The sequence below is a fragment of the Tachyglossus aculeatus genome, chromosome 2 (genome assembly GCF_015852505.1).
Source record: "Tachyglossus aculeatus isolate mTacAcu1 chromosome 2, mTacAcu1.pri, whole genome shotgun sequence".
Lineage (NCBI taxonomy): Eukaryota > Metazoa > Chordata > Mammalia > Monotremata > Tachyglossidae > Tachyglossus > Tachyglossus aculeatus.
This window is the reverse complement of record NC_052067.1, coordinates 129,805,200-129,828,478: the sequence shown is the minus strand read 5'-3', so window position 1 is coordinate 129,828,478 and position 23,279 is coordinate 129,805,200. Positions and strand designations below refer to the sequence as shown.

At 43.8% G+C, this 23,279-nt stretch overlaps 1 protein-coding gene across 1 annotated transcript in view; it reads left to right on the top strand.

The window, feature by feature from the left end:
* MYCBP2 (MYC binding protein 2) overlaps positions 1–23,279 on the top strand; it is a 404,370-nt gene that overhangs the window by 205,470 nt on the left and 175,621 nt on the right. Inside the window, exons 23-31 of the mRNA XM_038763035.1 lie at positions 1,056–1,209; positions 7,281–7,453; positions 8,848–8,973; positions 9,058–9,185; positions 10,376–10,467; positions 11,486–11,620; positions 14,377–14,460; positions 18,803–18,899; positions 22,533–22,725. Of these exons, the coding sequence (XP_038618963.1) occupies positions 1,056–1,209; positions 7,281–7,453; positions 8,848–8,973; positions 9,058–9,185; positions 10,376–10,467; positions 11,486–11,620; positions 14,377–14,460; positions 18,803–18,899; positions 22,533–22,725 (1,182 nt within the window). The remainder of the gene's footprint in view (positions 1–1,055; positions 1,210–7,280; positions 7,454–8,847; positions 8,974–9,057; positions 9,186–10,375; positions 10,468–11,485; positions 11,621–14,376; positions 14,461–18,802; positions 18,900–22,532; positions 22,726–23,279) is intronic.

The following is a 23,279-nucleotide window of genomic DNA, read 5'->3' as shown; positions in this document are numbered from 1 at the left end:
TGTTGTTATATTGTACTCTCACAAGCACTCAGTATAGTCCTCTGCACACCGTAAGCACTAAATAAATACGATTGGATGAATGAATGAAGCAGCAGGTGTAAACAGCTTACTCTAGTAGCTTGGGGAGAAATGGGTAGGAGAGAGATGAGCTATAACTGGACAGAGCCATGGGGTGTTTTAGGATGGGGGTACATGAGCATATTTGAAAGCAGTGGGGAAGAAGTCACTGGGGATTGACCAGTTGAAGGTGGCAGTCTGGGAGGGGGAAAGTGTTGTGACATGATGTGAAGGGATAAAGTCAGAGGTACAAGTGGGGTGGGTTTAATATTGAGAATAGGCAGGAGATCCCTTCCTGAGGTACTGCTGGAAAAGACGGGAGAGTTGAAGAAGGGGCAGGAGGAGGAAGGAATTGGAGCGGAGCAGCGGAGGTTTTAAGGAGATCACACCTGTTGGTTTCAATTTTATCAGTCAGGTGCGTGACCAGGTCATTAGGAGCGAGGCAGGGTGGTACAGAGGGATGGGATTTTGAGGAGGGAAATAAACATCTGAAACAGCTGTCACGGGCAATGGGCATGGGAATCTGTAAGGATGAAGAAATAATGATGCCGGGATGGGAGGGGCATTGAATAAAAGGAGCAAATCAGGACAACATAGACCTTCCTTTTCTCTTCTCCCACTACCTTCTGACTTGCTCCTTTCATTCACTTCCCCCAGCCCCCAGCCTCACAGCACTTATGTACATATCTGCACTTTATTCATTTATATTAACGTCTGTCTCCCCCTCTAGATTGTAAGCTTGTTGTGGGCAGGGAATATTTCTGTTTATTATTTTGTGTCCTCCGAAGCACTTAGTACAGAGCTGTGCACACAGGAAGTGCTCAATAAATACGATTGAATGAAACTCATGGTTGCATTTTATTTTTTAAGATGGTCTTAATTCCTATGAGATAATATGAAGCTATTCCCCCAGCTCTTTTCCCCACTCCTATGAACTCACCAAATTTACTTTATAATTTCAAATCAAGAAAGAAGTTCAGCTCTCTTTTTTCTTCCAGGCTTGGTACCTGCTTCTATATCAGAACCTCCCCCATTCAAATGTCTCCTGATAAATAAAGTAGATGGGAGTTGTAAGACATTCAATGACTCTGAGCAGGAAGACCTACAAGGATTCGGTGTATGTCTTGATCCCGTTTACGATGTAATCTGGAGGTAGGTGACTTTTTTTTTATCCCTCAGTGTGTTTTATCTTTTAGGCATATTAAACAAGGTGTCCCCGTTGTAACACAGTCACTATATACCAGTATTAGGATTTTTCTATTATTGTCTCCTTCCTTTTTCCCAAGTTTCCTTTCTGTTCCATCTCCTTTTTGTTTTTCCCAGTTGAGACTCATACACGGCCTCTCCCTGTCTCCCACTCTCTCTCTGGGGCTTTCTCTTTGTCTTCCACACACATTCTCTGCATCTTGCAGTGCATACTCTCTGTGTCTTTCACGCACACTGTGTCTTGCACATGTGCTCTCTCTCGTTTTTCTTTTTCTTTTTCTTTCCCTCAAGCCTAAACCTCAACCCTCCCTCTGACCTTTCTTGGCTTTCACCCTTGACCAGGTTCTCTTTTCATCTCTGAGTCACTCTCTTTCCTCATAATGTCCATATGTACTCAGAAGCGCGTCTATATGTACTCAGAAGTGTCCGAATAGTAACAGCGGTAAAATTGTGAATATAGAACATCAGTACAGTGTTTAGAGATAAATGTGAAATTTATAAAATGCACATTGATTCATTAAGTGCATCAAAATGCACATTGATTCATGAGAAGCAGCGTGGCTCAGTGGAAGGAGCCCAGGCTCTGTAGTCAGCGGTCATGGGTTCAAATCCTGGCTCTGCTAAGTGTCAACTGTGTGACTTTGGGCAAGTCACTTTGCTTTTCTGGGCCTCAGTTACCCCATCTGTAAAATGGGGATGAAGACTGTGAGCCCCCGTGGGACAACCTGATCACCTTGTAACCTCCCCAGCGCTTAGAACAGTGCTTTGCACATAGTAAGCGCTTAATAAATGCCATCAGTAGTAGTACAATGAGACCAAATGGATGGATGTAGATGAAGTAGAGATGGATGAGACTGCTGGGAAGGAGCATGGCTCAGTGGAAAGAGCCCGGGCTTTGGAGTCAGAGGTCATGGGTTCAAATTCCGTCTCGGCCAATTGTCAGCTGTGTGACTTTGGGCAAGTCACTTCACTTCTCTGGGCCTCAGTTCCCTCATCTGTAAAATGGGGATGAAGACTGTGAGCCCCACATGGGACAACCTGATCACCTTGTAACCTCCCCAGCGCTTAGAACAGTGCTTTGCATATAGTAAGTGCTTAATAAATGCCATTATTATTGTTAAGTTCAAGTACAAGTACAAAAAAAGAGCATTGTACTAGAACCGCATCGTCTTTCTGGGACTTGGCTCTCTCTCCCTGTATTTATCCTTCATCTTTCCCCCTACAATTCACCCTGCACAATTCTCCTTTAATGCTCCCTTTGCCTTGTTCTTAATAACAAAAATAAGAAGAAGAAGAATTGTCGTGTTTCTTCTAAGCGCGGGGGTGGATACAAGCAAATCAGGATGAACCCAGGCCCTGTCTCACGTGGGGCTCACAGCCTCAGTCCCGCTTTACAGGTGAGGTAACTTAAGCACAGAGAAGTGAAGTGACTTGCCTAAGGTCACACCGCAGCAAGTGGCAGAGCGGGGATTAGAACCCACGACCTGACTCCGAGGCCCATGCTGGGAGTCTCTCATCATGAATCCTGTGCTCACACCCATCCTCCCGTCCAAAACTCCCTTTCCATATTTTACCTGCCATCATGTTTCCTCCAGGAAGCCCTCCCTGACTAATCTCTCATCTGCCCAGTTTATTTTCACTCCCTTTTGTGTTATCTGTACCATACCTCGTTCTCGCCCGTCCCGCCATCGAACCCCGGCCCACGTCATCCCCCGGGCCTGGAATGGCCTCCCTCTGCCCCTCCGCCAAGCTCGCTCTCTTCCTCCCTTCAAGGCCCTACTGAGAGCTCACCTCCTCCAGGAGGCCTTCCCACACTGAGCCCCTTCCTTCCTCTCCCCCTCAGCCCCCTGTCCATCCCCCCCATCTTACCTCCTTCCCTTCCCCACAGCACCTGTATGTATGTATATATGTTTTATACATATTTATTACTCTGTTTATTTATTTATTTTACTTGTACATATCTATTCTATTTATTTTATTTTGTTAGTATGTTTGGTTTTGTTCTCTGTCTCCCCCTTTTAGACTGTGAGCCCACTGCTGGGTAGGGACTGTCTCTATATGTTGCCAACTTGTACTTCCCAAGCGCTTAGTACAGTGCTCTGCACACAGTAAGCGCTCAATAGATACGATTGATGATGATGATGATGATGATCTGTGTTCTTGAGTACTTACCTCTGAGCATTCAGGAACTCACCCCATCCAGACAGCACTCAATTACAGATCTTACTTAAAACCCTTCATGTACATAATGCACATATCATAGTCTACCTCAACTACTGCGTCAGCCTCAGCTTCCTTGGTGACTTCTGCACCTCCCGTCTCTCCACTCTCCAGTCGTACTTGACTCCGCCGCCCAGACCATTTTTCTGAAAAACCGCTCAGTCCCCGTCTCCCCACTCCTCAGAATCCCCCGATGGCTTTGCCCATCCACCTCCACACCAAACAGACTCCACACCGTCGGCTTTAAAGCACTCAGTCAGCCCTGTCCCTCCTGCCTCATCCCGCTGAAGAAGCAGCGTAGCTCAGTGGAAAGAGCAGGGGCTTTGGAGTCAGAGGTCATGGGTTCGAATCCCGACTCCGCCACATGTCTGCTGTGTGACCTTGGGCAAGTCACTTAACTTCTCTGAGCCTCAGTTACCTCATCTGTAAAATGGGGATTAAGACTGTGAGCCCCACGTGGGACAACTTGATCACCTTGTATCCCCTCCCCAGCGCTTAGAACAGTGCTCTGCACATAGCAAGAGCTTAACAAATGCCATCATTATTATTATTATTAAGACTGTGAGCTCCATGTGGGACCGGGACTGTTTCCAATCCAGTTTGCTTGTATCCACCCCAGCACTTAGTACAGTATCTGGCACGTAATAAGCACTTAACAAATACTGTAAGTATTATTCTAATTATTATTGCAGCTAAGCCCACACACTTCTGCTTCACTAACGCCAATCCCTGTAGCTCAGTCTCTTCTTTCTTGCTGCCAACCCCTTGTCCGTGTCCTCCCTCTGGCCGGGAACTCATAACTCCCCATAATTGTCCGAGAGACCCTCACTCTGCACATTTCTTTCAAGAGGCCATCCATCCATCAATTGTATTTATTGAGCGCCTACTGTGTGCAGAGCACTGTACTAAGTGCTTGGGAAGTACAAGTTGGCAACACATAGAGACGGTCCCTACCCGGCAGTGGGCTCACAGTCTAGAAGGGGGAGGCAGAGAACAAAACCAAACATATTAACAAAATAAAATAAATATTTTGTTTATTTCCCTGCCTAAGCCCTCTCTTCCCCAGTTCACCCTCCCTTCTGCGTCACCTGTGCATTTGGGTCTGACACCCTCAAGTCACTTCACTTCCCTGTGCCTCAGTTTCCTCATCTGTAAAATGGGGATTGAGACTTGAGCCCTATATAGGACAGGGATTGTGTCCACCTGGATTTGCTTGTATCCACCCCAGCGCTTAGTACAGTGCCTGGCATATAGTAAGTAAGCGCTTAACAAATACCATCATTATTATCGTTACTTCTGCACTTTGATTGTCACCCCACCCCCACACTAGTTATGTTCCTATCCATCTGTAATTTATTTCAACGTCTGTTTCCACCTCTAGTCCATAAATTCCGTGTAGGCAGTGATTGTAATAATGCTAATTGTAGTATTTAAGCGCGTACTATGTGCCAAGGACTGTACTGATCTTTATATTGATGCCTGTTTACTTGTTTTGATGCCTGTCTCCCTGCCCTTCTAGACTGTAAGCCTGGTGTGGGCAGGGATTGTCTGTCTTTGTTGCTGAACTGTACTTTTCCAGGAGCTTAGTACAGTGCTCTGCACACAGTAAGTGCTCAATAAATACAATTGGATAATAGGGAAGCAGCGCGGCCCAGTGGAAAGAGCCCGGGCTTTGGAGTCAGAGGTCATGGGTTCAAATCCCGGCTCTGCCAATTGTCAGCTGTGTGACTGTGGGAAGTCACTTAGCTTCTCTGTGCCTCAGTGACCTCATCTGTAAAATGGGGATTAAGATTGTGAGCCCCACACGGGACAATCTGATCACCTTGTATCCTCCCCAGCGCTTAGTGCTTTGCACATAGTAAGCACTTAACAAATGCCATCATTATTATTATTATTATTACTAAGCACTGGAGTCGGTACAAGAGAGCAGCGTGAGAAGCAGAATGAGAAGCAGCGGGGCTTAGTGGAAAGAGCACAGGCCTGGGAGTCGAGGACATGGGTTCTAATCCCACCTCTGTCACTTGTCTGCTGTGTGACCTTGGGCAAGCCACTTAACTTCGCTGGGCCTCAGTTACTTCATCTGTAAAATGAGGATTAAGACTGAGGTCCACGTGGGACAACCTGGTTACTTTGTATCTACCCCAGCACTTGGAAGAGTGCTTGGCACGTTGGTAAAACCTTCATAATTTTTAATTTTAATACAAGATTATCAGGTCAGGGCTTTACAGTCTAAGTGGGAAGGAACCAGGTATCATATATATGTATATATGTTTGTACATATATTTTTTTTTACTCTATTTATTTATTTATTTTATTTGTACATATCTATTCTATTTATTTTATTTTGTTAGTATGTTTGGTTTTGTTCTCTGTCTCCCCCTTTTAGATTGGGAGCCCACTGTTGGGTAGGGACTGTCTCTATATGTTGCCAATTTGTACTTCCCAAGCGCTTAGTACAGTGCTCTGCACATAGTAAGCGCTCAATAAATACGATTGATGATGATGATGATGACTCCCCATTTTGTAGATGAGGGAACTGAGAGGCACAGAGAAGCTGAATGGCTTGCCCAGGGTCACACAGCAGGTAAGTGACAGAGCCGGGATTCGAACGCTGTTCCTGTAGCTACCAGGCTACCAGCAAATACTACTGTGATTTGTGTCTAGCAGCTTTCTTATATTCTACTCTATATTGTAAGCAGTGCGAACGGAGGGATTGTGTCTACCAACCCTGTTGTTCTCTCTCAAGCCCAGATTTCAGTGCCCTGCACAAAGCACATATTCAGAAAATACCGCTGATCAATTGAGCCTGAAAACTCAGATTCCAATCTTAACTCTGTCAGCGGCCTGCTGTGTGACTTTGGCCAAGCTGCTGAACCTTTCTGGGGGTCAGTTTCCTTATCTGTGAAGTGAGGATAAATGAGAAGCAGCGTGGCCGAGTGGATAGAGCACAGACCTCAGAGTGGGAAGGTCCTGGGTTCTAATCAAGTCTCCGCCACTTAAATGCTGTGTGACCTGGGCAAGTCACTTAAGTTCTCTTTGTCTCACTACCTCATCTGTAAAACGGTGATTAAGGCTGTGAGCCCCAGGTGGGACGTGTCCAATCTAATTAACTTGTATCTACCCCATTGCTTAGTACAGTGCATGTACATTGCTTAGTACAGTGCACACAGTAAGCACTTAAATACCCCAGTCATTATTATCATTAGTAGGATGAGATCAATTCTCCCTGCCTCCTATATTGTGAGCCCTATGTCATCTCATTATCCGGCGCTTCGAACAGTGCTTTGCACATAGTAAGCGCTTAACAAATGCCATCATTATTATTATTATCGTGTGTCTAGCCCAGCATTTAGCACCATGCTTGTCACAAAGTAAGGCTCAGCTATTCTATTTATTTTATTTTGTTAGTCTGTTTGGTTTTGTTCTCTGTCTCCCCCTTTTAGACTGTGAGCCCACTGTTGGGTAGGGACTGTCTCTATATGTTTCCAATTTGTACTTCCCAAGCGCTTAGTACAGCGCTCTGCATATAGTAAGCGCTCAATAAATACGATTGATGATGATGAGTATCTTTTTCAAGAAAGATATTATCACTGTGATGTTCTGGACTGTGTGGTAGGCATATTTAGCAGTGATTAGATTAGTTTTGAAGAGCCCCATTAAGAAAAACTCCAGTCATCAGTGGTTTTTAGCGAGAGCACTTCATCCATCTAAAATGTCATATTTTATGATGCGTTAATGTTAGTTTATTTCATTGGTTTCAATGACTTCTGTTTTGTTTTTGTTTTTCCTCCTTCAAGGTTTCAGCCAGGTGCTAGAGAACTGTGGTGTTACAATGCGGTGGTTGCCGACTCCAGGCTGCCCTCGGCTCCCGACATGCAATCCCGATGTAGTATATTAAGCCCCGAACTTGCTCTCCCAACGGGATCCAAAGCCCTCACTACCAGATCCCACGCAGCCCTGCACATTTTAGGTAGGAACCTCCATTTTTGGCCCAAGCTGATTTTCCTTGCATGCATGTGTGGTGTTAAGTAAGGATAACTCTATCCACTTTTCTCAAGAGGCTCTGAAAACCATATTTGAAAATAAATTTATGTTAGAATGTCAGTAGACACACACACGCACATACCTGTTCACACATATACACCTCTATTTCTACATAAATACATCTGTCTTTGCAACGTCTAGACTCTGAGCCCGTTGTTGGGTAGGGACTGTCTCCATCTGTTGCCGAATTTGTACTTTCCAAGCCCTTTGAAAAGAGAAGCTCCTCTTCCAAGAGAAGCAGCGTGGCTCAGTGGAAAAGAGCCCGGGCTTTGGAGTCAGAGGTCATGGGTTCAAATCCCGGCCCCGCCAGTTGTCAGCTGTGTGACTTTGGGGAAGTCACTTCGCTTCTCTGTGCCTGTTACCTCATCTGTAAAATGGGGATTAAGACCATGAGCCCCCCCGTTGGACAACCTGATAACCTTGTAACCTCCCCAGTGCTTAGAACAGTGCTTTGCACATAGTAAGCGCTTAATAAATGCCATCATTATTAGTAGTAGTAGTAGCACAGTTCTCTGTACACAGTAAGCGCTCAGTAAATGATTGAATGAATGAATATGCACATATGTAGCGATAGGCATATATATATATGCCTATATATGTGTGTAGATATATATACATCTTTTGTGTATATATATGTATGTAGCTATATATATATATATATATATCTACGCACATATATATACACAAAAGATGTATGCTTCCATTCAGCCGAAGCAATTCGCTTTAGTGCCATCACGGATATTTTGCTAGGGGTCCTTGGTCTTTTTGGAGGTAGAGGAGAATATACTGGGGGGTGTGTGTGTGTGTGTGTGTGTGTGTGTGTGTGTATAGGTATATATATGTACATACATACATATACACACACATACACACACATATATACATATATATATATACACACAAAACTTGTTGTTTTCAGTTGCTTCTAAAAGTGTCCTGAGCAGAACTGAGATTTAAATGGATTGTCACCAGTCAATACAGTCATGCTGTATAACCTGCTCAAGAGTGGAATCATTAGAAAATTGGGGGACACCAATTATGAGTTTCCCTATCTGGCATGTGGTTTTCAGAGACCCAATATAAAATCAGAATACTACTACTGAATTGACCTATAGCCCAGTGACATTGTGAGCACACTGTCTTGTGGTGCTTGCAGGTATCCCACCCCTTCATTCCACTCGGTGATTCTTGTGCTGATCATTCAGTTGTGACAAAATTAGAAGACAGTGCCTCCCTTTCCATGTCTTTTTTCTCATAAGCAGACGTCTTTGGTGAGATATAGCCGTTCTGCTCTTTACGTCCGTTTTCCTTGTGTTTCAGGTTGCCTTGATACTTTGGCAGCTATGCAGGACTTAAAAATGGGAGTCGCAAGCACAGAGGAAGAGACTCAAGCAGTAATGAAAGTTTATTCCAAGGAAGATTATAGCGTGGTGAATAGATTTGAAAGTATGTCCATTTGGGCTACCCGAAAAAGTCGTTTTTCTTTCCTAAGGCTGAAGCATGGGACCTAATAAATCCTTTTGATCGCAGGTCACGGAGGCGGTTGGGGTTATTCGGCCCATTCGGTGGAAGCAATTCGCTTTAGTGCCGACACGGATATTTTACTAGGGGGCCTTGGTCTTTTTGGAGGTAGAGGAGAATATACTGCTAAAATAAAGGTAAGTTTTCTGCAGGCGGTATTGTCCCGTTGGGTTAAAGATGTCACTGCTGACATTGTTGCTATTCCAATATGCAGATATGATCAGCAGTGTTAACTTACCCTGCATATGCCATTGTCCAGGTCCACATTCAAAGGCTTTGGGATCCAAGAACCTGGCCGAAGGAGACGATGAGTGCGAAAGTAGTTTAGATCCCGTTCCCAAAGGGAACATTCAAGAAGTATGTAGGCGGAAAGGGGTGTAGTATACTTCGAAAGGCAGGAGTGGTACATACAAAACCCTGCCCTGTGACCTTGGGCAAGTCATTTAACTCATGTACCGTGTTTACTCCAACTGTGAAATGGGGATAAAGACTATGAGCCTTATGTGGGGCAGGGACTGTGTCATTCATTCATTCGATCGTATTTATTGAGCGCTTACTGTGTGCAGAGCACTGTACTAAGCGCTTGGGAAGTACAAGTTGGCAACATATAGAGACGGTCCCTACCCAACAACGGGCTCACAGTCTAGACCCGATCATCCTGTATCTATCTCAGGGCTTAGTAATAATAATAATAATAATGATGGTATTTGTTAAGCGCTTACTATATTCAAAGCACTGTTCCAAGTGCTGGGGAGATACAAGGTGATCAGGTTGTCCCACATGGGGCTCACAATCTCAATCCCCATTTTACAGATGAGGCTCAGAGAAGTGAAGTGACTTGCCCAAAGTCACACAGCTGACAATTGGTGGAGCTGGGATTTGAACCCATGACCTCTGACTCCAAAGCCTGTGCTCTTTCCACTGAGCCATGCTGGTTCTCACGTGCCTGGCACATAGTAAGGGCTTAACAAATACCATAAGCGGCAGCAACATTTGTGGCCCAACTAAGAGCCCAGTGGAGTGCTTAATCCGTGCCGTGGCAATGTCGATGAGCATTGCCCTCTGAAGCCTCCCAGGTCTTCCCCATCCCTGTCTGCCAGCTGGTTTCAGGATTCCTTCCGAGCCTGTTCACCGCACGACAGGACTGTGCTAGCTGGTATTTCGGCCAGAAACCTTCACAGAGCTAGCTGGTGTTCCCCTCATCATCCAACTGTTTCACACCCCCAAGGCCTTGCGGTGTGGGTCAGGAATTTGTGGGGAGGAGTTGGGGTGAAGCCGATAACAGTAACAGCCAAATAACGGGCGTTTCGAAATATCACGTCTTCAGTTGTTCGAGTTGGGTCCAGATGGAGGAGATCATGAAACCGACGGAGACCTTCTCGCGGAGACTGATGTCTTGGCGTATGACTGCGCTGCTAGGTAAGTTATCATCGGTGCTGTGGCTAATGCCTTTTAATTTCACGCCACACCCTCACCTCAAACAGAAGCAGAGCTAGCACATATCCAAGGGACTCCCAGTTGGAGGGCAGGGCTCAGGGTCTGAAAAGGGAGACGTCAGAAGGAACAGTTCCCGCGTCCTTTGCGAAGGAAAGATTGGTTTGTAATCAGGCGACTGGCTTTTATCCTTCTTCAGACGTGCCCAACTGGCTTAGTAGTACAGGAAAGATACTCCGATGTGGAGCTTGAAAATATTGTACTTTACGAAATAGTGTTTTCCGAATTTTGGTCCATGAAAAGATTTGGAAAGAAATCAGGACTACTCAGTTCCGGGTGTTGAAAGCCTGAGAACTTTTCGTACTCTATTCGGTAACAATCATATTTATTGAGCACTTACTGCGTGCAGAGCACTCTACTAAGCACTTAAAGTGAGTAATAAAGGTACCCAGATACTTAATGTGTTGTGTGAGGAGAGGAAAAAGTGTGTTTCACTGAGGTAGTGGAATAAGTGGATTCAGTTAAATTTTAGCTATGAAGGAAATTGTGTGTATGAGGAAGTTGTTAATTTGTGGAAAACTGAAAAAAGAAACATTTGAAATGGTTTGGGTGAATGAAATTGTAGAAGAAAGAAGCATTTCGAATGTGTTTCTTTGAGAGTTTCTGTTTTTTATAATTTGTTTTTCTTTAGGCTTCGGGAAATGGCTCGCTTCCTGGTTTTCAAAAACTTGTGAGCCTCACTAGCAGAATGCAGATTTTTCTTTGTTGAATTTCAGACCAGTAGCTCCTAAAACATATCCTTTGGATTTTTTTTTTTAATGATTTCATTTTGTTGTGGCCTTTTCTCTGTCCTTTTCTCCACACGTCCCCCGTAACCCCCCCCCACACACACACAAACACACACACACACTAATTTTTAAAACTTTTAAATGGATAGCTTTCAGGGGTATTTCATAGGGCTTGTAGACCCTGCACATTTGTCAGACTGATTTGTCTTTCTCAGAGAAAAATATGCCATGATGTTTGACGAACCAGTTCTCCTTCAAGCTGGCTGGTGGTACGTAGCGTGGGCCCGAGTGTCCGGACCCAGTAGTGACTGTGGATCTCACGGGCAGGCTTCGATTACCACCGATGATGGGTAAGCGAAATACTTCATTTCAACCAGTGCAAATGATTTGAGATGTCTGAGAAATTACGACAGAAAAGTCTGAGAGGCAACCCCCACCCTAAATCTGATTACGGGCTTGGCCATACCACTCAGCTCTGTTATATCAACTTTCGCATTACTGACAGAAGCTGATCACTTGTGTGAAAATGCTGTTTGTTCCTTCAGTGAAATAAAAGTCCTAATCAAATTATGATGGGGCAGCAGATGTAGGTAGGGGATGTTGGGGAGCTGGTGGTGGGGACAGGGGTTCAGTTGGCCAGACTTCTGGTTCAGGAAAACTCTGGAGGAAAAAATGAGGTGATGGTGAGAGATGGAACCGGGAGAAATCTAGCCTTTCCGCCCTCTTGCTCTCCCTCTGTTGTGTCGAGGAGAGCTTGCTTTCAGCCCTCGCCACTACTCCCCAGAGCTTCTTCCAGCCAGCTTTTCCCACATCCTTTCCTTTGCTCTTTGGGGCAGGTAGCAGGAAAATGCGGATTGTTCAGAAATTTCCGACGCACCCGTAGGAATTCCTGAATTCAAGCCAATATCCTTGCAGTGCCGATATTCGGCATGCTATCATTCAGCCAGTCGTATTTATTGCGGCTGGTATTGGGCATGTTGTCATTCAGACGCTCAGTCATAATTATTAATAATAACGACGATGGTACTTGTTAAGCGCTTACTATGTGCAAAGCACTGTTCTAAGCGCTGGGAAGGTTACAAGATGATCAGGTTGTCCCACGGGGGGCTCACAGTTTTAATCCCCATTTTACAGATGAGGTAACTGAGGCACAGAGAAGTGAAGTGACTTGCCCAAAGTCACACAGCTGACAGTTGGCGGAGCCGGGATTTGAACGCATGACCTCTGACTCCAAAGCCCGGGCTGTTTCCACTGAGCCACGCTGTTTCTCCTTTACTGCCCCTTACTGTGTGCAGAGCACTGTACTAAGCGCTTGGGAGAGTTCATTATAGCAATAAACAGATGCATTCCCTGCCCACAATGAGCTTACAGTCTAGAGAGGGAGACAGACATTACTATAAATAAATAGCTAAATAAGTTACAGATATGTCCGTAAATGCTGTGGGCCTGGGAGGGGGAATGAATAAAAGGAGCAAGTCAGGGTGATGCAGAAGGAAGTGGGAGAAAACAAAAGAGGATTTAATAATAATGGCATTTATTAAGTGGTTACTATGTGCAAAGCACTGTTCTAAGCGCTGGGGAGGTTACAAGGTGATCAGGTTGTCCCACGGGGGGTTCACAGTCTTAACCCCCATTTTACAGATGAGGTAACTGAGGCACACAGAAGTGAAGTCACACATCTGACAATTGGCGGAGCCGGGATTTGAACCCATGACCTCTGACTCCAAAGCCCGGGCTCTTTCCACTGAGCCACGGTTTAGTCAGAGAAGGCCTCTTGGAGGATGTGTGCCTTCGTTAAGGCTTCGAAGTAATTGTCTGTTGGATATGAAGAGGGAGGGTGTTCCAGGCCAGAGGCAGGAGGTGGGCGAGGGGTCGGAGGCGAGATGGACAATAATAATAATAATAATAATAATGGCATTTATTAAGCACTTACTATGTGCAAAGCACTGTTCTAAGCGCTGAGGAGGTTACAAGGTGATCAGGTTGTCCCACGGGGGGTTCACAGTCTTAACCCCCATTTTACAGATGAGGTAACTGAGGCACACAGAAGTGAAGTCACACATCTGACAATTGGCGGAGCCGGGATTTGAACCCATGACCTCTGACTCCAAAGCCCGGGCTCTTTCCACTGAGCCACGGTTTAGTCAGAGAAGGCCTCTTGGAGGATGTGTGCCTTCGTTAAGGCTTCGAAGTAATTGTCTGTTGGATATGAAGAGGGAGGGTGTTCCAGGCCAGAGGCAGGAGGTGGGCGAGGGGTCGGAGGCGAGATGGACAATAATAATAATAATAATAATAATGGCATTTATTAAGCACTTACTATGTGCAAAGCACTGTTCTAAGCGCTGAGGAGGTTACAAGGTGATCAGGTTGTCCCACAGGGAGCTCACAGTCTTAATCCCCATTTTACAGATGAGGTAACTGAGGCCCACAGAAGTTAAGTGACTTGCCCAAAGTCTCACAGCTAACAGGAAGGAGGTACAGTGAGAAGGTTAGCACTAGAGTAAATAAATAAGTTTATAAGTAAATAATAGAATAAATAAATAAATATAACTGAATGAATGAGTAGCAAAGTGTGCAGGCTGGGTTGCAGTAGAACGGTAGCTAGGTGAGGTAGATGGGGCCCTTTTAGACTGTGAGCCCACTGTTGGGTAGGGACTGCCTCTATATGTTGCCAATTTGTACTTCCCAAGCGCTTAGTACAGTGCTCTGCACATAGTAAGTGCTCAATAAATACGATTGATGATGATGATGAGGCGAAGGTGGAAAACTGCTGTAAAGCCAATGGTGAGAAGTTTCTGTTCGATGTGGAGGTGGATGGGCAACTACTGGAGTTTCTGTGAGCCCACTGTTGGGTAGGGACTGTCTCTATATATTGCCAACTTGTACTTCCCAAGCGCTTAGTACAGTGCTCTGCACACAGTAAGTGCTCAATAAATGCGATTGATTGAGTGGGGAAACATGGCCTGCGCATTTTTGTAGAAAACAGATCCGGGCGGAGTAGTGAAGTATGAGCTGGAGTAGGGAGAGTTGGGGGTCAGCAAGGGGGCTGATACAGTAATCAAGTCGCACTCACTGTTGTTTTTTTCCTTTTGCATTGTCTCTCCAGGGTTGTTTTTCAGTTCAAAAGTTCAAAGAAATCAAATAACGGTACTGATGTCAATGCAGGACAGATACCTCAGTTATTATACAGGTATGCATTTTCCCATTTAGAAAACTTTCTTGTAAACAAGATTCTCATGAAGTTGTAGGATTGTAAGAGCTGGAAAGTATGTGTAATTGGTATAAAATAATTTCAAAATATAGAAATTGGAACAAGTAGAGCAACAATTGATGTACCATATTGCCGACTTGTGCTTCCCAAGCGCTTAGTGCAGTGCTGTGCACACAGTAAGCGCTTAATAAATACGATTGAATGGATTGAATGAATGAATGAATTGTACGTATTTATTACTCTATTTTACTTGTACGTATTTATTCAATTGATTTTATTTTGTTAATATGATTTGTTTTGTTGTCTGTCTCCCCCTTCTAGACTGTGAGCCCACGCTGTTGGGTAGGGACCGTCTCTCTATGTTGCCAACTTGTACTTCCCAAGCGCTTAGTACAGTGCTCTGCACACAGTAAGCACTCAATAAATACGATTGAATGAATATTAATAAAAATGCTAACAGCTGTTTGAAAAATGTTATAACCATATAAATCTTCATTTTTTACTATAAAATCTTGAATTATTTTTAATGTTACCAGACTATCCTTCAGTGTTAAAAAAAAAAATTGCTTTGTGTCACGTTGCTGGATCCAGAGACTGGGGAACTTAATGTCCATAGAACGACCAGTTTTATTCAATACTGAATATGTTCATTTAGAGTTTTGAAATTTTTGTATAAAAGTAATTTGTGCTACTTGTATTTTCTGTATTATTGGGTGTCCTTCCTTTAAAGTGTATATTCATCTTTCAAACTTTTATAAATCGTGGTTCCCTACTATAGAAGCCTCATAGAGAAGCAGCGTGGCTCAGTGGAAAGAGCCCGGGCTTGGCAGTCAGAGGTCATGGGTTCTAATCCCGGCTCTGCCACTTGTCAGCTGTGTGACTTTGGGCAACTCACTTAACTTCTCTGAGCCATAGTTACCTCACCTGTAAAACGGGGATTAAGACTGTGAGCCTCACATGGGGCAACCTGATCACCTTGTATCCCCCCACAGTGCTTTGCACATAGGAAGCGCTTAACAAATGCTATTATTATTATTATTATTATTATTATTATTATTATTATTATGTGAGATTTTTGTAAAAAAAAAAAAGGCAAATGACACTTGATAACAGCAGAAGGGTCCTGGAAGAAATTCCTAGGCACTTCATAGCCTTTTCAAAGCCTTTGCATCTTACAGCTTACGTCCTTGTAAGAAGTTCAAGCAAGAAAGTAGAGAAATTCATTTCATTCATTGACACCCCACCAGCCAGTTCTGCCGTGAACTTTTGAATTTCCCCTATCTCTTCCATCCTAACAGCGTATTTGTCAGTACAGTCCTTTGCCCAAGTCAGCGCTTGCTAATGCAGAGTTACACAGCTAAAGGACTCTTTCCACCCCAACTCAGTTGCCTTGAAATTTGAATTAAATCAACAGTCTCTGGCCAGAGCCCTGGGAGTGGATCACATTACTAAAGACAGACTTAGAGAGAGGGAGGGAGGGAGGGACGGACTAATGGATGGATGGACGGACTGGGAAGAGGGAGATAGAAACAGAAAGGCCTGCACATATTTTCCTTTTTGTTTGTTTAAATGGTACTTGTGAGCATTTACTATGTTCCAGTCATTGGACTAAGCTCTGGGGTAGACATTATATAATCGGGAAAATATGTGTTATAAAAGAATTAAGGGTAAATTAGAACCAAATTATTATTTAAATATTTAACTTGGATTATTTTATTAGAAGATTGGTGAATTTGAGACATCTCCTATTCTGGATCTCTAATTGAGAACTTGTATCAGAGAACCAAAACTAGGTCCTCAAAAATTCCATATGAAGCCATTGACTCTGCTGCTCTTTATAACCCAGTGCTTTCGGAGGAGGAGAACAAAAACTGCTTCATAAATGTCGTCGAAGGTCTGCCACACATTAGGGCCTTGCAGGCTTTCTGAGAAAATTTCACGTCCTGAAATATAGTTAATTCAAAATTTCCAACTTGAAGGGCTAAGCCAGTTGGGTGGAGGAAGAAGCCAGTGGGGGCAAACCGTCCATCCAGTTGGCATCCTTGCAGCATGATCGTAGTAGACTTTGTCTTCTAGACTGTGAGCCCACTGTTGGGTAGGACTGTCTCTATATGTTGCCAACTTGTACTTCCCAAGCGCTTAGTACAGTGCTGTGCACACAGTAAGCGCTCAATAAATACGATTGATTGATTAGGAATCTAGTCAATATAAAATGTAGGCAGCAGAATGGAAATTCATTCATTCAGTAGTATTTATTGCGCACCTACTCACATGTCCATATGTTTTGTTTTGTTGTCTGTCTTCCCCTTCCAGACTGTGAGCCCGTTGTTGGGTAGGGACTGTCTGTCTGTGTTGCCAACTTGTACTTCCCAAGCGCTTAGTACAGTGCTCTGCACACAGTAAGCGCTCAATGGATACGATTGAATGAATGGATGAACTTACTGTGTGCTGTGCTCTGCCACAGTAAGCGCTCAATAAATACGATTGATTGATTGCAGAGCACTGTACTAAGCACTTGGAAAGTACAGTTCGGGAACAGAGACAATCCCTGCCCACACCGGGCTTACAGTCTAGAAATGCAGCTTCAATGACAAGTGATTGAGAATGGGTCAGTCTTCTGGCAGAGCTGTCCTCCAGCATACATAACGCGTGACCTAGTGGCTAGCGCTGGAGTCAGAAGGACCCGGGTTCTAATTCCGGCGCTGCCACTTGTCTGCTGTGTGAACTCAAGCAAGTCACTTGTTGGTGTCCCACCTGATTAACTTGTATCTGTCGTAGCACTTAGAACAGTCCTCAGCACAGAGTAAGCGCTTAGCCCACTGTTGGGTAGGGACTGTCTCTATATGTTGCCAACTTGTACTTCCCAAGCGCTTAGTACAGTGCTCTGCACACAGTAAGCGCTCAATAAATACGATTGATTGATTGATTATTATTAAGGGGCAGGTGATTTCTCAGAAACACAACCTTAAGCAGATCCCTGTCCGTCGCTTACCTTTCACGTTACGCCACCGTTGTCCTCATTCACTTCGTAACACCGTCCAGTTCTCTCCTCCTCACCCCTCAGCTCAGGCGGCCAGTTCAGAAGGCTTTTTTATTCCCTCAGCTTTCTGGGGAGCCCAGGTCTAGCCCTTATCCCTCCAGGCGCTGGAAGACGGAAGGAACGACCAAGAAGTTTGAGAATTTTATGTGAAGAGCTGGCTTTTTTGTATTTCTCACCTCATTTTAACCTGACTTTCCCCTTCCTAGAGAGCTAGCCTCTAATCAGACTTGGGCTTAATTTACTGGAAAGGTCAGTCTGGAATCAAGGGAATGAATGAACTACCAACGTTACTGTTCTCGAGTAATGTCCTTTTTGAAGCCCGTTTCATGTTAGAATGTAAATTTGGGTTTTGTTCTTCAAAGGCCCTACTGAGAGCTCACCTCCTCCAGGAGGCCTTCCCAGACTGAGCCCCCTCCTTCCTCTCCCCTTCCTCCCCCTCTTCATCCCTCCTTCCCCTCCCCACAGCACCTGTATATGTGTACATATGTTTGTGTGTATATATTATTCTATTTATTTATTTTATTTGTACATATTTATTCTATTTATTTTATTTTGTTAAAATGTTTTGTTTTGTTGTCTGTCTCCCCCTTCTAGACTGTGAGCCCACTGTTGGGTAGGGACCGTCTCTATATGTTGCCAGCCTGTACTTCCCGAGTGCTTAGTACAGTGCTCTGCACACAGTAAGCGCTTAATAAATTCGATAAATTCGATTGAATGAATTATTATAATTCACTTCTCTAAGCTTCGGTCACCTCACCTGTAAATTAGGGATTAAGACCGTGAGCCCCATATGGGACAGAGACTGTATCCAATCTGCCTAGCTTGTAATCTTGCCCAGCACTTAGTACAGTACCTGGCCCCTAGTAAGCATAATAATAATAATAATCATGATAGTACTTGTCAAGCGCTTACTATGTGCCAAGAACTGTTCTAAGCGCTAGGGGGGATACAAGGTAATCAGGTTGTCCCATGTGGGGCTCACAGTCTTAATCCCCATTTTGCAGATGAGGGAACTGAGGCACAGAGAAGTGAAGAGACTTGCCCAAAGTCACACAGCTGACAAGTGGCGGAGCTGGGATTAGAACTCATAACCTCTAAGTCCCACACGCTGCTTCTCTACAAATACCATAGTTATCAGAATCATTAGTATTATTATTACATCTGCTATAGAGTGTATTGTTCATATGTGTTCTTACTGCAGTGATGCTGTTTTTTTGTTGTTGTTTTTTAATCGTTCATTGATTTTTGCTCTTGAATTCTGTTCTGTATCTATGGCCCCAGGCTCCCAACTAGCGATGGTAGCGCTTCAAAAGGAAAACAACAAACCAGTGAGCCTGTGCACATCTTAAAGAGATCTTTCGCTAGAACTGTCTCAGTGGTAAGTAATCTGAGGTTTTTTCTTTTTACCCCGAGTCCTTTTAGTAAATAAATTGACCATAGGGCTACTTTGATTTAAATGTTGGTGCATTGTTAGAAATTCAAAGCTCAGTTTCTTAGCATCAAAAAATTCTCACTTTGGGTTACATCAGACCAGTTTTAGTTTGAGGTTAAAAAGCAAATCCACTAAAACTCTTCCTGCAGTGAAACATCCAGGAAGAATAATTGTTCATTACTTTTTTAACCAGAAACAATAACAATAATGATAATAATAATGATATTGGTATTCGTTAAGCACTTACTAGGTGCCAGGTACTGTACTAACCCTGGGGTGGATACAAGCAAATCGGGTTGTATGTAGTCCTTGTCCCGCAAAGTGTTCACAGTCTTCACCCCCATTTTACAGATGAGGTAACTGAGGCACAGAGAAGTGAAGTGGCTTGCCCAAGGCCACTGCATGCACGTGGTGGAGCAGGGATTAGAATCCATGACCTTCTGATTCCCAGGCCCGTGTTCGGTCCGCTTCACCATGCTACTCCATGGTGACAGTGATGATTAGAAGAAGGTGTATGAAGGGAATAAAAAGGCATCAGAATTATTTGTTGAGTTTATGGTGAGACCTCCATGAGTTTAGGAAGAAATAATGCTTCATTATCTGCAAAACTAGTAGCAGCTGCAATAGCATGTATCGAGTTCACTGAACTAGGAAAGTACAAAACAAAGAAGTGACATATTTCCTGCCCTCAAGGAGACTATGATCTATCAGTCACTAGTATTTATTGAGCGCTTACTGTGTGCCTAGCATTGTATGTGGGAGAATACAATATGATTCCTTCCTTCATTCATTCAATCAATCGTATTTATTGAGCGCTTACTGTGTGCAGAGCACTGTACTAAGCCCTTGGGAAGTACAGGTTGGCAACATATAGAGACGGTCCCTACCTAACAGCGGGCTCACAGTCTAGAAGGGGGAGACAGACAACAACACAAAACATATTAACAAAATAAAATAAACAAAATAAATATGTACAAGTAAAATAAATAGAGTAATAAATATGTACAAACATATATACATATATACAGGTGCTGTGGGGAGGGGAAGGAGGTAAGGCGGGGGGGATGAGGAGGGGGAGAAGAAGGAGGAGGCTCAGTCTGGGAAGGCATCCTAATATGATAGGATTAGTAGTAGACGTGATCCCTGCCCATTCATTCGTTCTTAATCATTGAGCACTTACTGTATGCAGAGTACTGTACTAATCGCTTGGGAGAGTACGATATAATAATCGAGACAAATTCCCTGCCCATAACAAGCTTACAGTCTGGAGGACCCAACTTACAGTCTAGAGGGTAGGTTAAGAACCATCAATCAGTCAGTGGTATTTATGAGTGCTTACTCTTTGCTGAGCACTGACCAAAGGGCCTGAGAATGTACAATGGGGTTGGCAGATGTAATCCCTGCCCACAAGGAGCTTACATTCTACAGGTGTGATGGACATTAAAATAGATAGGGGAAAGGGGAAGTCCTGTGGAATTAGAGTGAGTATGAAAGTGTTTAAGATGTCCACATAGTCAAGTGCCTAAATGGGTTGTTTATTTAATTGCAGAGGTGCCCAACTTCATTTTGAGTTGGGGCAGAAAGGGGAATTTTGAATAAGTTGAGGCCTGGGACGGGACAGGCTGCAGCCATCATTTTGGCTTTTGGCTGAAAACTCTCAGTGCCAAAATAAAAAGCTGTGAGAGTGATTGCTCCCTCACTTCCTTGGAGTGGGTACTTGTGTATGCTTGATTGGTTTGTGTTTCGCTTCTGTTTTCTAGCTTTTATATTGTGTTTGAAGCAATTTCTACAAACCGTGTAGGTTTTTTAAACTACTCTTTTCAGTTTATTTTTCCCCAAGACTCAGCATGGCGTAGTGGATAGAGCATGGGCCCGGGAATCAGGAGGTCATGGGTTCTAATCCTGACTCAACCACTTGTCTGTTGTGTGACCCTTGGCGAGTCACTTCACTTCTCTGTGCCTCCGTTCCCTCATCTGTAAAATGGGGATTGAGAATATGAGCCCCACGTGGGACAGGGACTGTGTCCACCCCCATTTGCTTGTATCCACCCCATTGCTTAGGACAGTGCCTGGCAATATAGCGAGTGCTTAACAAATACCATTATTATTATTAATATTATTAGCATCATAATTCCCCTTTCGCAAATGTAATAATCTAGTATTGATTCTTTTGAAGTACTTGTTACAAACTGCTAGACAGTGAGCCCGCTGTTGGGTAGGGACCGTCTCCATATGTTGCCAACTTGTACTTTCCAAGTGCTTAGTACAGTGCTCTGCACACAGTAAGCACTCAATAAATGCGATTGAATGAATGAATGAATGTGGCTTCACTGCTTTCCAGTAAGAACATGGAGTATTTGTTGTGAGCAACCTTCCCACATAAATTTTTTCCACCAGTTGATTTCCCTTCCACAGAATTAAATCCACGCTTTGTGGTCCTAGGAGTCGTCATCTCAAAACAAGTTATTTATCCAACCTCAAAGTCTTGCTTCCACGTCTAGTGTTTATTCAGATAATCCGAATGAGGAGAATTAATCTGTTTTCTATGGTATTTTCTAGGGGTTTACCATGGCCAGACACTGTTCTAAACTCTGGGGTAGACACAAGGTTGGACACAGTCCTTGTCCCACATGGGGCTCACAGTCTTAATCCTAGTTTTACAGATGAGGAAACAGAGGCAGAGAAGCTAAGTGACTTGCCTAAGGTCACTTAATCCAGGGCTGTAATCCCGACTCTGCCACTTGACTGCGGTATGACCTTGGGCAAGTCATGTCAACTTCTCTGGGCCTCAGCTACTTCATCTGTAGAATGGGGATTAAGACTGTGAGCCCACATGGGATAGGGAGAGTGTCCAACCTGATTACCTTGTATCTACTCTTGCGCTTAGAATGATGCCTGACATAGTCAGCGCTTAACAGATGCCGTAAAAAAAGGTCCTTCTGACATTGAGGCCAGTGATCTCTCCGCTAGATCACATTGTTTTGTCCAAATATAATTTTACTAGGTTATTTTTGCAGTACAGATAACAGTGCTTGCCCTTCCTTCCTGCAGTTCATTGCCCGGAGACATAGCGTCTTATCGGCTTGTTCCTCCTTAGCATGGCTCAGGCGTATCAGTTTTAAATTGAGTTTCTGGTCATCTGCCAAGCAGCCCAGTGCTTTAACGTTAGCGTAATCAATCAGTCATTCAGTCAGTTCATCATATTTATTGATCACTTACTGTGTGCAGAGTACTAAAGTAAGTGCTTTGGAGAGTACAATATAACCGAGTGGTAGACATATTCCCTGCCCATAAGGACCTGAAAATCTAAGGTAGCATCATTTGAATTAGCTTTCACATTTTTTTGGTGTACTCCCTAATTTCCCCTACTTGTCTACCTGAAATGATTGTTTGGCTTCTCCACTCCGCCTGAGCTTCCTCCCAATTTAAGAAAACATGAATCAAGGCTTTGGAATACTCACGTACCACAGAGATGAAATGTAATAATTGTACCAAATCATCCATTTTTTTAGACTGTACCCCTTGCAATTTGAATAGATGGCTTCTAATTCTCACCTTTTTTGAAATATTTTCGACTAGGAGTGCTTTGAGTCCCTGCTGAGCATTCTTCACTGGAGTTGGACCACACTAGTCCTTGGAGTGGAAGAACTTCGAGGATTGAAAGGATTCCAGTACACCGCCACTCTCCTCGATTTGGAGAGGCTGCGGTTTGTGGCCACTTGTTGTCTGCGACTCTTGCGAGTCTACACATGTGAGATTTACCCCATGTCAGGTAAATCATCTGTGCATTAAATTCAGAAGTCCCCGGCACTTCTATTCAAATACGCCTTCCATTCATTTTCTAACCTTTCATTCAGTTGTCGTATTTATTGAGCGCTTAGTCTGTGCAGAGCACTGTACTAAGCACTTGGGAAAGTACAGTACAGCAATAAACAGTCCCAATCCATGCCCACTTTGGGCTCAATCTAGAGTGGGGGAGACAGACATTAATACAGATAAATAAAATAACAGCACTATACTAAGCACTTGGGAGAGTACAGTACAACAGTATGGTACGTAATACAACAGTGCAACAAAACTTCAGCTGGTCTTTGAAGGGAGGTTGATCTTCCACATCATTTGTCCTTGCAGTCAACTATGGTTTTACATTTTATATTTTAAATCTGTGCTGGGAATTGAGTCACTCCATAAGCAGTTGTAACTGAAAGTGTGTGGAATTTGTAATGGTATTTTAATATTTAGCAAAGAGGAAAGTAGTAAAAGAGTCATCTTAAAGACACGACTGGTGTGGAGCACTTTCTGAGTCTATAATAGGACTTGAATAAC